Genomic DNA, 17,981 nt, shown 5'->3' on the forward strand with positions numbered 1-17,981 from the left:
TAAATAATCATATCTGATTGATACACGTCTGACAAAACTAAAATACACACACACATGCAAAAAAAATATGATTGCATGAAAGAAAATGTTAAAAATATGTAAGTGACAGGGTCCTGAAATATGGAGTTTTCTCCCCCTCTCACGCTCATATTAAAGTGATATCCTTCTACAGGGAAAAGCTAAGATCCCTTTAAAAATGGGCTGGACTTAATAAAGAGTGTTTTTCAAAAGACCTCCCTACCACTACCAGTAATGTTCAATTAAAATCAATACTTATTAACGGATATGAAATCAATCAAGAGTTTTATCTGATTTTTTGTCGTTAGGGGTGGACTCTTAATCAGACCATGTTTGGTTCAGAGAACATGCATGAAATGGGTGCAACTAAGTGTCAAGTCGGCAAATTATGTTGAAAATTAAACCATCATCATGAAAGTAAATAGTTAATATCTATTTAAACAAAAACTACACAATATGGATCAAAAGGATACTGAAGTCAGAATAGGTTTATAGATTCAAAATATTACCAGAGATATGATAAGAATAAACTGGTATTTTAGCCTACTGCCTTTGTCTTTCATTATGACATCTATTTTCTCTCGCACTTTCAATAAAAGTAAACTTTGCACAAATTTTGCTGTGTCCAGAGTGGTAAATGAGTTGTGTCGATTTGAGAATATATATATATATATTGGAGAGAGTGTGTGTGTGAGAGAGGGAAAGAGTGAGAGAGAGGGGGGGGGAGGAAGGTCGCCCTTGCACCCCTCCCCCTCCACCACTTACGTGGCACAACCATGGCCAATACGAACAGCTTTTTCGCTGTGCTCACTCTTAAAAGTCCACGCTATAAAAATGTTGCTTTGAATAAATAGAGAAAAATCAAACTAGCAAAATGCTGAAAATTTCATCAAAAATCGGATGTAAAATAAGAAAGTTATGACACTTTAAAGTTTTGCTTATTTTTCACAAAACAGTTATATGCACAACTCAAATGAGAAAGTTGATGATGTCCCTCACTCACTATTTCTTCTATTTTTTATTGTTTGAATTATACAATATTTCATTTTTATAGATTTGACAATGAGGACCAACTTGACTGAATCATATAGTATTAAACGATGCTCATTCCACATGTTCAGGGAGGAATTAATCGTTTCACTTGACAATGAGTAAAAAATAGAATATTCCCTATTTCATATAATAAAATACACAAAAAATAGTGAGTGGATGACGATATTAGTCTCCTCATTTGCATACCCACCAGGATGTGCATATAACTATTTTGTGAAATTAAGCAAAACTTTAAAATATCATAACTTTCTTATTATACATCAGATTTGGATGAAATTTTCAGTGTTATGTTTGTTGGATTTTTCTCTTTTGGTTGGGGTGGACTTGTCCTTTAAGGATTCACTCACCCTCATTATTTTCGCAGACGCTGTCTGCACTCTTAAAAATGTTGGGCAACGCACTGGCCACACAACAATTGGTTAACACTTTATCCAGTTCTGGGTAGTTTTAAACCAATATTGTTTACTTTGGGTGAAAACTACACAGTATTGTTTGAACACTACACAGAGTTGGATATTTTTGTTTAAGCCAATTGTGGAAAGTATGTTACCAACATTTTAAGAGTGGGCGGTGACACGACATTTGCTGCGGTCTTGATATCTCAGCAGACAAATGATTATAGTTAGGATTGTAATAGAGTTTTTGGTTCAGAAAAATGTAAAGAAAATTATTATGGTTTATTTAGTTTTGGAGGTTAGAGTTTAGGTTTAGTGGCCTAATACGTGTAGCAAATGTCATGGAACCTTTCTGGGAACGTTGAGATTCGAATCTCTTGAAAATGCCCGTCAAATCATCATTGACTGATTAGAGGTCATTGTCGACAGTTGGTGGACCGAAAAAATGCAACAAAAAAAAGCAAAACAATAATAATTTGTCCAGAGTCCAGGGAAAAGCACTTTTGTTTTGATTCTCCTATTTTCGGCAAAAGTTGTTTTCTTATGAATGGCTTTTGACAAAAGATTCTTTGTGATCGGGGCCGTACATGATTTTCCAAGGGGGGGGGGGAATTGTGCAGGAAAAAAAATTGACAAGCAAATACAATACATTTCAGTCTTCATTAACAACCCTTATCGAAGTCATTTTGTTCCAGGACTAATTTGACATGAAAAAAGGTCTTCATTAACAATCCAAATCGTGGTCACTTTTTCCTAGGATTTTTTTCTTAAAGGTCTCAACGAACCCAAATCGAGGTTCATTTTCTTCCTGGAAAAAATGACAAGAAAAAAAAGCAATAAAAACTAAGGTTCTCACTTGCGTGTGCATGTCATTTTTGCCTAAAATATGCGTTGTGTCTCTCAAGGGGGTGGTGGGGGGGGGGCGGGTGTGCTCCCTCCTGGATCCGTCACTGCTCTGCGTTTAATATACATAGAAAACGGCTGTGAAGTTATTATTAGGAACAAACACAAACTGAGTGCAAGTGTGTAAAACGGTTCTATATGGCCCTACTGAACTTGACATTGTTAACGGACAAGTCCACCCCCCAAAAAATGATTTGAATAAAAAGAGAAAGATCCAACAAACATAACACTGAAAATTTCATCAAAATCGGATGCAAAATAAGGAATTTATGACATTTTTTTATGACAAGTTTAGCTTAATTTCACAAAATAGTTATATGCACATCCTGGTGGGTATGCAAATGAGGTGACTGATGACGTCATCCACTCACATTTTCTTTTGTATTTTATCATATGAAATAAGAAATATTCTATTTTTCTCCTCATTGTCATGTGAAACAACGATTAATTATTTGAATAAAAACAGAAAGATCCAACAAACATAACACTGAAAATTTCATCAAAATCGGATGCAAAATAAGGAAGTTATGACATTTTTTTATGACAAGTTTAGCTTAATTTCACAAAATAGTTATATGCACATCCTGGTGGGTATGCAAATGAGGAGACTGATGACGTCATCCACTCACATTTTCTTTTGTATTTTATTATATGAAATAGGAAATATTCTATTTTTCTCCTCATTGTCATGTGAAACAACGATTAATTTATCCCTGAACATGTGGGATGAGCAATTTTTGACACTATGTGATTCAGTCAAATTGCCTGGTCCTTTTTTCAAATCTATAAAAATGAAATATTGTATAATTCAAACAATAAAAAACAATAGAAATAGCGAGTGAGGGACATCATCAACTTTCTCTTTTGAGTTGTGCATATCACTGTTTTGTGAAAAATAAGCAAAACTTTAAAGTGTCATAACTTTCTTATTTTACATCCGATTTTGATGAAATTTTCAGCGTTTAGCTTGTTCGATTTTTCTCTATTATTTCGTTCAACTCAACATTTTTCTGGAGTGGACTTGGCCTTTAACTGTAATTTTAACGTCTTCAATGTAAACATCGATTTACTGACTTCTCTACAAATATAAACTTTGAATAGTCCTATTGTTATCTATGAATAATTTCAAGTAGAAAATGTAAATAACGATTTATCAAATTAATCAAAGCACGCCGACTAAACAACTTTGGCCATCAATGTTATATGACCTTTCTAAGCAAACAATTGAATAATTAGAATTCACACGAACAATTGAACGGAATGGATGCATGAAGAAAAATAATTCACCTTTTCCCCCTTACGAGCTTTTTCAGCCACCACCTCCCTCCAAATACCCCTCTCCTCTCTCTCTAACCCTCACGCGCATATACATGCACCCCCACACACGCACCCTTTCCCTCTCTTCTGGCTTTCACTGACTATACACATGATCATCGATACGCATGGAGTGTCGTGGACTTCTTCATAAAGAAAAGGGAAAAGAACGACACCCCACCCCCTCATCCTACGGGAAGACATGGTCTGGAATTGATACAACGTTCACCCTATCTAACTATTCAATTAAAAATCAGGAGACATCTTCTTGAATTATCATCAAGTTTTAATAACACACATTATAAATATATGCATTTTGAATATACCTACTGTATATTATTGAATAAAAACACATAATTATCATATGATCGCCAAATAAAATCATGAGGAAATTTTCTCGCAAGGGGGGGGGGCTGGTTGCTGTATCACACGCGAACGAGCAGAAAACGCATAAAAAGGGGGAGTTTTTGCTGGCTGAGGCGTGATTCTTTTGAGAACTTAAGGGTGTTTAGCGGACAAATAAATCAGGAATGACACTTTTACGGGAATCGAAGCAAAAATTCGAGTAAAGTGGTATATTTATCAAGTTGTATTACTGTGTTTTCCCATAATTCGTCTGGATTTTGAAGCCATTAGAAATCCTTTATTATTTCAATAAGTTGTTAGTCTTGTTTAAAGGTTTTTATTTAAAAGAAAATGTCTATTTTGACCAGTCATAAAAAAGAGCCATTTTACGGATGGTTTTAGAACATTCAATTCAATTCGGTTTATTAGATATAAAACAGAATGCAATGCTGTAGTCCGAAGACTAATTTTGTAATGTTTACATTGAATATCATTAACATTTGAAGATTGGGTATACACTTAAAAAATTATTCACATATAAATGAGAAATAGTTGGTTGATTGAGTCATAATGAGATAACAGTAGATAATACTAGCACAGTATTCTGATAATTGTGTATGGGGGGGGGGGAACCTGTTTTAAACTTAAAATCATACAACAAAAAGGTCGAAAATATAATTCAGATTTGATTTTCATTATGAAGTTATGAAATAGAGATTTAGAACCAAGTCATTGCAACAGAATTAATCATAGTTATGGAAAATCAAATAATAATAATAAAAACAGTGATAGAGCGCGCGTGTACCATGGCTGTGCGTTCTACAAATCAAAATAATTTTGTTTTCCAGCTCACTTAGGTTAAGTCACATAATTCTAACTGACATGTGATAAACAATTTCGGGTAAGTATGTAGGCAATGCACTGTTCTGTTTGGACCATTGCCTGTATGATTACTAAGTCATCTCAATGAGAAAATAGACATGATAGACCAGCAAAATTGGACAGTTGAATAGATAGACCTATTTCCCCCGTATTGATTCATGATTTTTTTTTTAAGGAAGAAAACCTTGGTTTACTTGTACTTGTCAGATGGACAGACGTTAATGGGTAATAGAGCCATAAATATTTGCATCGCATTCTGCATTGCATATATTTACATTTTGCATAAATCATTTTGCAGTTTTATGAAATGCCCTTCATAGTGTGCAATTTTGAACATAAGAGTTTGGAGGGTTCTGAATCTGTCTCTCATAGAGGACAAGTAGATGAGGACGCTTTTCTGAGCAGCGTTTGCGCGTAATGAATAATATTTAAACTTTAAAGGCAAGATTCTCGACACTTGTCAGGATAGGAAGAAAGAGTTTAGAGATTATACAGCTGTATCTCGAAGATGAATTTTAATTTACATGGTGCTATTACTCTCATGATCAACTTCTTCGTTTTTGTATGTGAAATGGGCATACAACGTCATTCCCAATGAGCTCGCCACCACACCAAGGGCTCCAACGATCGTCAAGACATTCGGTGATAAACCAAAGAATATCATGTCAAAGGCAAACGTCATGAAGACGTCACTTGCTCTTATGACTGCCACGTAGGCTGCCTTGTCGGTTTGCAACGCAACTGTCACCATCATCCACTCAGAATAGCTCAGGATACAAATACAGAGAACAAGAAGACGATCAGTCCCACAGTGAGGGTTGGACCACTCGTTGAGGGCGCTTGTCATGATGGGTGATACCACTACGCCAACGCATCCGAACACCAAAATAACGACCTGGGCATGGATCTTGTATCTTCCGAGCAGCCGGAGAAGGATGAGGGAGAAGGCTATGGCATTCGACGCGCCTAAAGCGATAACGGTTCCAATCGGTGAGACACCCCCTCGGCCGAAAATAAACGATGGCTGCACCACAAGTACGACAGCGACTATTGTGGTTAAGGAGAAGAATACCGTTGGAACATTGCATCTCTCTTTGACACATAAACATGCGAATAATGCTGTAAATAAAGGAGAGCTGTACGTGACGGCCTTGGCCGTGGAGATGTCCAGATATTGATAGGCGTAAAAATAGCAGGTCGTGCTCACAGCTCCAATGAAACCACGTAAGGACAAAATCATCCAGATCTTGACAGGCATGTTCAATGAGATTTTATGCCAGACTAGAGCTGGTATCGCCATCAGGATGAAAAACCCAGACCGGAAGGCAACAATCTGGTTTATTGAGACACGACCTGATAGCAGTTTAAAGACCAGTGATGTCAAGGAAGCTGCTAAAGCAGAGAAAAATGCCCAGATGAGTCCTTTGTGTCTTGCAATGGTTTTACATAATCGTGAACAAGTAGACACCAATGTATCTGCCTCGATGCCTTCTGTCTCGGAAAGACGATTTTTCTCTGAAGATTGAATCAGTGGCTTCGCTGTTGGTAAATCCTTTTCCTCCAGCTCATAATGGCGGGAGGACGGACTTTCCACGTCGTTCTTTTCTTTGACTTCCATTCTCGCCATCATCGTGTAACTCGAGACAGAAATCCGATTGCCAACTTCTTGCACAAACTACTTTGCTATCAGAAGAAATAATATTTGGCCCAGTCCCTTCGATGAGGAGACGAAAGTTCCTGCTGTTGCATTTCAGTGCACACTCACGGAGCACTCTTGAGTTAAGGTGAAGGCGGGGGTGAAGGATCCCTCTCACTATTTTGGTAGGTTGGCCTCCTTCCAGGTTAATGAACTAAACTGATTCAGTGAGGTGTGCAGTGCACTTAGGTAATCCAAACCTCCTTTCATGAAAACTGTTATGCACCGCGTCCGAAGAAAGATTGAAGCTGGCATCAAAACCATCCATCTGAATCGTATTTGTGTTCACTATTTGCCAATTTTCTGTTAGGAGGACGAAATAGAAATAAAAATAAAAGGAAGTTTGAGATCATGGTCTATTTAATGCTATTCTCTTATACCTTTGCTCTACGACATCCATACGGCAAGTCGAAAACAACCGTTTTATTCATATTTTATTCAAACATCTAGCTGGTACAAAAAAGAGTTAATGGCTGTTTTCGACTCGCCGTAGAGCAAATGCGACCGAGGTATTATACTGACTCTCATCCAAAACTTAGTATACTGCCCACCAATAACAATTTTGTTGGACGAAAGAATTGGCCGAGAGATGTGGAGGCGAGGAGAGAAAAGATATAAATCGTAGATAATTATATAAAGGGGGGGGGGCTCGGGAGAAGAGGGAGAAAAAAAGGTATTCAGGAAGAGATCACATAAGCAGATGGGGGGGGGGCATGGAACATACACACGGGGAAATGTGCCTGGTCATGTAAATATCACAATACACATCCCTCCCCCTCCAGTCTCCACCCCACCCTCCGAAAACAAACGAGTACAATGTTTGAATTCCTTCTTCAACCCACTTTGCCGCTGCGTCACTATTCGTTCAATTTAGTAAACTACATGTACTAATATGGAGGGGGGCCGGGGGGGGGGGGGGTTCGCGGCATCACAAAGTTCAGTATAATTTGTGACATTTCTACCTTATCGATTAACACACATTTCAAAGAGAGAGATAAGACAGTTAGTATTAAACGATGGATAATCCAGTATAGCCTAGGGGTCACTATCAGTTGTTTAAGAAGTCCTACATATAAATTCTGTATCACTAACATAACAGGTCAAAGGTATGATATGGTACGAGTGGGCGTTTAATAAATATATGTGTAATATTTTAGAGAACTACCACCAGAAGATTGTATTAAAGACTGTCATATGACAGCGACGTTATAGGAATAAAGGAGACAATCAAACAACATCAACTACAGGACCCCCGCGACCGTAGAAGTGTTTCATGAATGAGTTTCAATAAAAGATGGATATCCCAAACACGCCATGCAAATAAGCAGTCTCCTCTTTTCTTTAAATGTCTTTTTAAAAACGTACATGTTTGACGATGTCGATATACATTTCCAAGAAAGAAAGAAAAAATAAAATCATTATTGAAGTTTTATTGAAGATTGGTAAATTAAAATGTTAACCCAGTCATTCTTCGAACAGGTAGGCCATATATAGGCCTATACCTATTTAATTATGACAAAAATGTGGAAAGAAATATTTTTCAGAGCACTGCCCTTGTGAGCTAACTGAAACGACATTTGCCGATAAAACGACAAAGTCCGGTACTAAATCAGATGCACTCATCCAACAGCTGCATTTTGAACAGGAATTCTTAAGGTCAAGTCCACCTCAATAAAATGTTGGTTTGAATCAATAGAGAAAAATCAGGCAAGCACAATGCTGAAAATTTCATCAAAATCGGATTAAAATAAGAAAGTTATGATCGACATTTTAAAGTTTCGCTTATTTTTCACAAAACATTTATTTTTGCACTATGTAGTAACATGCAAATGAGAGAATCGATGATGTCCCTCACTCACTATTTCTTTTGTTTTTTATTGTTTGAATTATGCAATATTTCAGTTTTTACAGATTTGACAATTAGGACCAACTTGACTGATCCATAAAATGTTAGTCAATGGTAATTCCACATGTTCAGGGAGAAATAAGACTTTGTTTTACAGGACTATGGGACGGAAATTAGAATATGTCACATTTCATATAAGAAAATAGTGAGTGATCGATCATCAGTTCTCTCATTTGCATATACCGACCGGGACATACATGTATAACTATTTGGGGAAATCAAGCTAAACTTAAAAACGTCATAACTTTCTTATTATCCGATTTTGATGAAATTTTCAGCATTATGTTTGTCTGATTTTCTCTATTTATTCAAAGCTACAATTTTCTGGGGTGGACTCGCAAGCCGACTACGAATTGCACGTAGAACGATAACCATATATTGTCATTTTCACGCGGGCGTATATTTAGATAGGGGTTAACCCCTTCACGTTATACCTTGGAGAGCGAATTTGTCTTGAGGATTTGAGTTGACTTGATGAACAGTCCAAAACACAGTATTTCCATTATTGTACATATCTGGCGCTTTTCCAGCTTCTCATCGTATATGCGTAAGCATCACTTCATAATAGAAACAATGGAATGCATCCATTCCCTTCGATCATTCGTTTCTTCATCTTTAGAATTCGCTGGGTGAGATGTCAGGAGAACTCCATCACGGACGCGCAGCCCGTCAGCTGTGAAATGTGTGGGATATATCCGTCATCTGCATCTGTCGGTGACGGTGTGCATGATAAGTTGTTCTTTTCATCTCCATTTTGTCATTGCTAAAATCACACATAACCGAGATCTCCTTCGCCACAAGCGCGCGAAACAGTCAGAAAATAACAGTGGATATCACGAATAACTCCCCGCATCAGCTTGTGTGAATCCATAGTATCGATGTATTTATGTTTCGTCCTTAATTTTTCCGTAGAACGTTCGTACAATATCTTTCCTTCCCATCGAGTTTGCTTTTCCCTCTTCTTCTGTCTGTTAATTCAATCACTACATATACTACATTATTGTTCATTTTATTCTCGGCCTATAGCTTCTAAAACAAAATTAACACACATTCACGGCATTGTTTCGAGAAAGTAAACAATGAATGTAAACACAGCTGAGGCTGCTGAGCCGACAGCGTTACGTGTGCTGCTTTAACAAGATGTACCGAAGAAGGCAAGGGTTTCAAACACAATGGTTGGTTGCATGTATGCATCAAACGAGTACCAATTCGCGCGGTAATTTATGGTACGATCTTAATAAACAGTCTGATTGCAAAGACCCTATTACTTCTCGACCTACTAGTCCTAGATAAAGTAAATTTTTCAAAGAAGGAACACTCAGTCCCGGATGAACGAGCTATTGAATTTGTGCCAGACAATATTGAATGGTATCCTACAGAGTTTAGACTATCTAAAGTGAAGTGATGCTCTGCGTTATAAGATGCAACGTGTACGAGGATACAGACTAAAATGTGATCCTTGACCAAAATTGGACATATGCTGATTTCATTGTGTTATATGACAAATATTGGGGAAAAGTTGATGGTTTATTGGGGGGGGGGGTGGGATTATGATTTCCTTTCCTCAAATTAGAATTGCTTCATCCCCCTGAGGGACATGTACCCGGGCATGCAGCCCGAATTTCTGATTGGAATTTTAACGCGATCGGCTATCCATATGAACTCACATCTCCCTATATTGGGGCGTTGCAAGACCGTGACTTGCAATCAATTGCAAGTCAATTTTCGTTCCCGAAATCAAGCATGTGCCGTGCAATTAATTGCAAATTTGCGATTGATTGTTAATCTGCTTCCCGAAACGAGGAATATAGTCTGATTTGCTATTGTTAAAAGTGATATAGTCTGATTTGCTACTAGGATAGTCTGATTTGCTATATTGTTAAAAGTGATGAATCAATTGTAAAATTGCAACAGAGAATATTTGCGGTTGATTACAAATTTTCTTACACCCCCTAAACCTTACCAAATGAATTCGCCACAGCAATCTTCTGTGAGAGATCGAGGGATAACAGAATGGTGAAAGTTTTAGAGCAATCGGGAATCGGACAAGCAATAACTGAATGAAGTTACGGTTGTTAAAAAATGAGACCCCTTGTTATAATGCCTCCATGGAAGAAAAATATAATTTGAACTAAGGCTTATGAAGATAAATGACATTTTGGCCATTTTATTTATTGGAGTATAGATGGAAGAGAATTAATTTCCTACATCACTATGACATCATCAATTCGGTATGAAGTCTCATTTGGTTCACTTTTACAAATTCATAACTTTCGTTGTTTTCCCGATATTGTTCAAACTTTTAACTTTTTTTTATTCAACTTATACATTTCTACTTATCTCAGTTTTCTTTTTAGCACAGACCACAACTTTTTTTTTTTTTTGGGGGGGGGGTGGATTCCAATTTAGAGTCCACTTTCAATTCATTGTATAATGATTAAATTCATTAGTTGGCACGTAGCCAGGGGGATGGGGACGGTCAACTCAAACTCGACCCCCACCCCCGTCAAAAAAAATAGGAGAAGGATCGAGAAAAGAAAAAGGGATGTGAGAAAACGGAAGAATTAAGGGTAGAAGAATAAAAAAAACCTATAGGAGACATCTTCTCTCTCTTTATACATTTTTTTCTTCCACTCTGGAAACTTATGAAACTGCCTTATATATATATATATATATATATATATATATATTATTTTCCCTTTGTTTTCCACATCCATTTTACCCCGAAAGTTTCCCCTCCTAGCTAAAGGACTCGATTTCTTGCCATTAATGCGCTTCCTTTTGTACACATTCGCGCATGGAATTAGAGAAGAAAAATAGTTATGTATCAGTATAGGCTCGGTGTAAAAATGGCAGAGGTAATAATGGCAGAGGTAAAAATGGCAGAGGTAATAATGGCAGAGGTAAAAATGGCAGAGGTAAAAATGGCAGAGGTAATAATTACCATTATTACCTCTGCCATTTTTACCTGGCACCATCAGTATAGACGTGTATAGCCAGGAGGGTGGGCGGGGACGGTCGCCACCATTCCAAAAAGAAAATGTGTGTGTGTGTGGGGGGAGGGAAGTGAGAAAAGGGTAAAAGGGTATAGCTTTATGGGGTTTCCTTTCCTTCTCAAAGAAATAAAAACCTAAACGAGACGTATTCTCTCTCTTCATTCAAATACTTGGCTTCCGCGCTCTGCGTGTGAAACTTATGAAACTGCCTATCCCTTTGTTTTCCTGGCCACACCCTTTTCTATCCCAATTTTTCGCCTCCCAGCTAAAGGACTCGTGTATTTCTTGCCAGAGAACGATTCATTTTGTCTACATTCGCGCATGGAATTAAAGTAGAAATAGTTCTGGGAAGTATTAAAAAGTAATCTTTTTTTCTTGGATGATTTTCTTGCTTTGACATTTGACAATCAAGAGGCTCTTGATTGAATCACAAAAAGCTATGATGGCTATTCCACATTTTCAGGGAGGTATCAACATTATGAGCGAGAAAAAGACATTTCAGATATCATTTCATAATATGCAAACGAAATAGTGTGTGTGTGAAGTCACTGATACACTCGTTTGGATATCGACAATGATGTGCATATAACTGTTCTGTGAAATTAGGCAAAATTTTTAAGTTGTATTACTTTTACGATTTTAATGAAATTGTTAACATTATGTTTGATTTTTATCTTTTTATCAAAACTAACCACTTCCACTTTTAGCTAGCCTACTTCTCTCTCTCTCTCTTTCTCTCCTACCCACCCCCCAACCTGGTTCCTTTACATTATTTAACGATTATAGCTCTCAAAATAATTCAGTTAACATCATTAAAAACTCACTTGAAATAATAGAATAGATACAATGTCAAGGTGAATTATTTATTGGAAACAAGTCATCACAAAATAAATTGAATACAAATTCAAATCAACTTTCTTTAAAAACCTCTGTATAATATCTTCAGATACATCATACATTTCATGTAATTTTATTACTCTATTTACAAATAGAAAGATTCTGTATTCACATGAAATAAATATAGCACAAATTGACAATAAACACATGAATTATTGTACAAAAAACTGAATTCATTTTGGATGGAGATAATAACATAATTTAAATACAATAGATTTTTTCTGAATTATCAAGATAAGAACCACTTTGGTGAAAATGCATATCATTTAATTCGCTTTGGACGGATCGTCATTATTTTTACCAGCTTATTTTCTCTGTGAATTTCTAATGCACAGAATAAATGAAAAATATACTAGGAGAAATAAAATACTATTTGCCATTTGTTACTTACAGATACTGTAGAGAAACATAACTTACAGCAAAAAAATGTAATTATGCACATGCTTTGTTGCATTAATAATCAATTAAAAAGGAACTCATGAAATTCTTCATTGATATCTGAGCGACTGTCGATATCAAAATAACACTGAAGAAACACATGCTCAAAGTTTTCATGCCTTGCATTTACCAAGAGAAAATGCAAGGATTATTAAAAAGTAGGTTCAACCAAAGCATAACAGAAGCTAAAAGGATGAAAAGGCACAAAAGGTTCTGACTGGTTATCATATATAACAGCAAACCTACAATGTAAGAATAGTATCATTTGCCTAAATGAGAAAATGGCTGACATCAAGCATCCTTTTGAGCTTTACATCTTTGACAGTGTATGTTTACTCTGTCCTGGATCATATGACCCAATGCCTTTTTGAACCCTGACTAATTCAATTCATCTACACACAAGACCCTTGTCTGGTTTTATGACCCATAGATACACTCAACGAATATCAATATCCAATGTTGGCGATTCCATAGACTAATAAACCTGTTTGTACATCTATTCCCATATTATACCTTACTTCAAGAACTCAAGCCACGACAATGAGAATTTTTACTTTCCATACGAAGCACAAAGTGGAAACAAATCATTACTAAGAGTAGGTCCTGTATACATATGGGGGGGGGGGTGGATGTACATACTTTACAGCCCCCCCCCCTCCCTCCCACTTACTCATGCATACTGCCCTCTGAATTATAAAACAATTTGACTGAAATGCAATCAAAGAATATATAGGAGACTCTTATAACGAATATGACCCCAGCATCACAACGTAGCTAGACAACAGGTGTCAAGTATTAAGTGAATAAACATCCTCTCATTCTCGACAAACATAAATGAGGGAATATCCGTTTTCCCACACAGAAACAATGAATTACTCAATTTAATTAAATTTGACCTTGTAAAAGTGCAAACATGATGTCATGCCAGCATACAGGGGAGTAAGAGATTTCTCATCCGATGACCACCAATCCCACAACAGCGAGCAAAGTTTTAATTTCCAGTTTGAATACTCTATCTAATCCCTGCCTGTTTTAACCATGGATAGAGTAACAATGTGCTCTATTGAGGCCACTAGAAACACTTAATAGTTATCCAAAGGTCAAGTACACACAAAGTTTCATGTTGTTTTTCTCTTTACGTGTTAGTTTGGCCTCACATACTATGGTATCATGGAGTACATACAGTTGAGACCTGAAGTTTACATACACCCACGGAATTCAGTGAAATTTGTTTGCTTGCCAAACATTGTAAAAATTACTTTATTTTCAGAAATATAAATACTACCATGACAAATTCGGTATCAAATGAAAGATCGTATTAAGCTCTTTCACATAATTGGGATGCCGTTGGGATTAAAGTATATTTAAGGTGAAATTTCCTTTGAAGAAAATTATATTTTCAAACATTGTTTCATAGAAATATATAATGTCAAATCAATGATTTATATTACATTTTCTATCATGATATGTCACAACTGACCTCAACTGTATGTACTTTTCCTGAAGCTTTACGGTCATTAAGCTCTATCCATTTAAAAAAAGATAGTGATTGTATGAGCTCTTTGAGTTACACCAAATCCTTCTGTACTTTCCATTTACCCTGAATGCCATCAAGCCACACATGGAATATCATTAAAAAGAAAAGTCTTAATTTTAGCTGAAATTTATTGTAACACTCTCTCATCACATTATTGGAGAAACGAGATGACCTTGTCCATATCTCTTAACCTCATCAAAACTCACTTCATCTAATCAACATCTAGATCTTAAACAAGAAGTCCAAACACATCTCATTGACTTATTACGTCACCTTACTATTGCCATAGCATGACCTTATAAAGATCTTAATCTTACAGTCCAAAAACTTATCACCGGCATAAGTTAGGAAAACATGACCCTATCCAGATATGAAAATAGTATTCAAAACATGTATCATTAGTTTACAATGATATCCTTATTTCACCCAGGGATTCAACCTCTAGTTTAAACACTTATCATCAGGTTAGAGTTACAATACCATGACCTAGTCCAGCTTGTAAACTAGTAGTCCAAACTCATGAGAAGAGCAGTACCTCTCTTGGTCCAGTGATCAGATTGGAAAGCCCCCGATTTCAGGTCCACAGCTACCACGTAGGACGCTCGCCCAGTGGACCCGGTACGGTTTGGATAGTAGTAGCATGGACAGGCATAGTTACCTGTAGGACAAAGTCAAGAAAGGTTACTTGATTTGGAAGAAATAGAGACAGTAAATGATATTTGGTCTACACCAAAGTGGTCTACTAACCATTTGGTCTAATTACCATTGAGCCCAGAACAATTTTGCCTAATTTCTAGTTAGGCTATACCCACTTAGTCAAGAACCACTCATTCTGTGTGGTTAGATGAACTTTTTATGAACCACGTATGACAAAGTGAAAACAAATAGTAAGACAAAGTGGAAATTATACAAACTGGGCATTAGACCAAATGAGAATTTGACTGAGTGGGTAGTGGTATCAGACCTTGCTAAGATTTTGAAAAATACTGAATCTTCCATTTCAATCTGCAAAAGATGAATAAAAATAATTGGGAATCTTGATTCCAAACTGAATATTGGGAAATCAGTTGTGTGTTAAGTGTCTTAACTCACAAACAGCTTCATGAAATAGTACCAAGACATCTGCTTTCACAGCAATTGCTCCACCATAATTTCTCTAAAAATATAAGATGATGAATTGGGTTGTGACAGGCTTTTTGATTTAGAATCATGTGAGGATAAGAATTAATGGATTAGGTAAGGTCCAAAGATTGGGTTTATGTTTGGCTCAATGTGTACACTTTCAGTAGGGGCAAATGTCGCCTGAATGAATGTCATGAAACCTGTGAACCACCACCCAGGATCTTAAAGCATCCTCCTACCTTTGCCGCTCTTCTTCTTGTTCTCCACCGGTTTGAAGTGTATGGTTGGTATCGGGCAGACCAGCTGCATGGGGTTGGCTTCTACAAGGCAGGCATTCTTCTTGTCCCAGCCGGCTCCCTCCAGGAACAAGCCCTTGATCCACACACCATCCTTGGGAGGGTCAACGATGTTGTTGTCATCCACCGTGGAAACCACAAACTCCCAGGATAGGGAATCAACAGAGATCTATGAGCGAAAGTGAAAGAGAGAGACAGATGAAGATGTGGTCAATATTTTTGTGTAACCCAAATACATAAACTTCCCATACTTCTTCCATCATTTATAATAACACTAACAATTATACTTGGCTATAAAGTGCTTAATACTCATTATATCAGAGGTCTCTCAGCACTCTACACTACTGTAGTATAATTACCCTGGCTATATTTAGCAGAGCAGCTGTTACATGCACTGTCTTTCAAGGAATAAATTTATCCAGGATAAATGCTAGGAATAACATATACAGGAGCTAAAGGCAGTTCATCCTAGAATGTGAACTTGACCAGGTTGCAAAAGAGCACTTGAAAAGTACCTTTAGGGTCAATACAAATATGCAATAAATAACAACAGAAAAAGCCCTCCCCATTAAGATAAATAATTCTCTTCCTCCTTTCCCTGTAAGTTCTGATATTCTTGGGTTTTTTATCTTTCTTTTTGGCAGTGGCAGGGTTAAGTTAAGACGGTAGGTAGCAATGACTTGGGGTAAAAGCTTTGAGCATAGATCAAATGATCATGACTCAGCCACATCTGTTATCTGTCCGAGAGATTGACCGACACCTAGGAAGCCTTTCCTGTAACGACATCTCTAATGTTATATCTGACAAAGTATGTTTTTTCCAACAGTTACCATACGAACTGCGCTTCTCAGCCAAACAATATCAAGAAAAGTTGTCAGATCTAACAACTTGTCACATGAAAATTGATGATATGCCCAGAGATGCCAACCTCTTGACACAAAAAATCAGACTGAATATCCTCAAAAATCATATTTTTTAGTGAAAAATCAGATTTTCACAAAAACTCAATATGACCAGTGCAAGCCTTGAATTAAGCAGCTGCAGGCCGGGGGCAATTTAAAAAAAAAAATTGCCCCCGGCTCGCGAGCGTTTTACAGGAACCGGGGGGCAATTTTCTGGAAAAAGGGGGAATTAAAAAAAAAGAATATAACTGTGAACCACCCTCCAAATTTGTTTATAGTAAGCGCAGCTCCTGCAATTTTCAATTAGTACAGAAATAGCATGCTAAGTAATAGGCTTATTCAAACAACTAAGAAATCAGATTTAAATGTTTAAGTGTGTTTTGACACCCTCACTCCACATCCCCTTTACATGGGCTTATATTTACTTTTCATCTTTAATGAACCATAAACAATGAACCCCCCCAAAAGAAAAAAATCTAAATAAATGAATAAAATAAATATATAAAAAAGAGAGAATTCAGATCAAATAATAAATTTACAAAAAAAAATTTAAGGTTTTTTTTCATGGTTAGAATCACGGGTGTGGGTGAGTGTTTGTGTATGATTGTGACTGTGAGGTGCACTTGGATTGCATATAAATTATGTTAAAGAAATGAAGAAATTAAATCAATATCTAACTCAGTCTATTCAAATTCCAGCACATAGCCACAGCCCACAGGCTACATGTAAATTTTTAAATGTACATGTATTGTAGGTTCATGTACCTTAAGTTTTTCACAAGTTATTTGAAAACGCAGATCTTCACAGAAAATGCCTTTCTGTAACAAGTGGAATGCCTCTGGCCGTCTCACCTGCATCACGCGGTTCAATATAGCAGCAGTGCTGACTTTGAATACTACTCTAACTCGCACAAGACATGGTTACTCTTTTGTCCACTTTTTATGAACTAGACCAATAAACCTACAGAGATATGATGGTTATTCAACAAAAAAACCCAACATGGCCAAAGTTCATTGACCTTACATGACCTTTGCCCTTAATCATGTGACCTGAAACTCGCACAGGATGTTTAGTGATACTTTATTACTCTTATGTACAAGTTTCATGAATCAGATCCATAAACTTTCAAAGTTATGATGGTAATTCAACAGATACACCCAATTCGGCCAAAGTTCATTGACCTTTGACCTTGGTCATGTGACCTGAAACGCGCACAGGATGTTCAGAGATACTTGATTCCTCTAATATCCAAGTTTAATGAACTACATGTAGACCAATAAA

The 17,981-nt window shown here is 36.8% G+C and overlaps 2 protein-coding genes across 2 annotated transcripts in view; both read right to left on the reverse strand.

Moving 5' to 3' along the window:
• Nucleotides 1–5,081: 5,081 nt before the first annotated feature.
• On the reverse strand, nt 5,082–6,864 carry LOC121430306 (solute carrier family 35 member G1-like). The gene has a single exon (XM_041627585.1). It carries the CDS (start codon nt 6,538–6,540, stop codon nt 5,431–5,433), a length of 1,110 nt encoding a protein of 369 aa, XP_041483519.1. The 5' UTR covers nt 6,541–6,864; the 3' UTR covers nt 5,082–5,430.
• A 5,486-nt stretch (nt 6,865–12,350) lies between these two features.
• Nucleotides 12,351–17,981, reverse strand: part of LOC121429563 (dynein heavy chain 2, axonemal-like) — a 73,216-nt gene continuing 67,585 nt past the window's right edge. Inside the window, exons 79-80 of the mRNA XM_041626645.1 lie at nt 15,742–15,967; nt 12,351–15,038 (exon numbers count right to left, since the gene is read on the reverse strand). Of these exons, the coding sequence (XP_041482579.1) occupies nt 14,884–15,038; nt 15,742–15,967 (381 nt within the window). The 3' untranslated portion in view covers nt 12,351–14,883. The remainder of the gene's footprint in view (nt 15,039–15,741; nt 15,968–17,981) is intronic.

Source organism: Lytechinus variegatus, chromosome 16 (genome assembly GCF_018143015.1).
Source record: "Lytechinus variegatus isolate NC3 chromosome 16, Lvar_3.0, whole genome shotgun sequence".
NCBI lineage: Eukaryota > Metazoa > Echinodermata > Echinoidea > Temnopleuroida > Toxopneustidae > Lytechinus > Lytechinus variegatus.

What these genes read in the sequence shown, in the direction of transcription:
- LOC121430306 (XM_041627585.1), bottom strand. Translation starts at nt 6,540, where the DNA reads ATGATGGCGAGAATGGAAGTCAAAGAAAAGAACGACGTGGAAAGTCCG.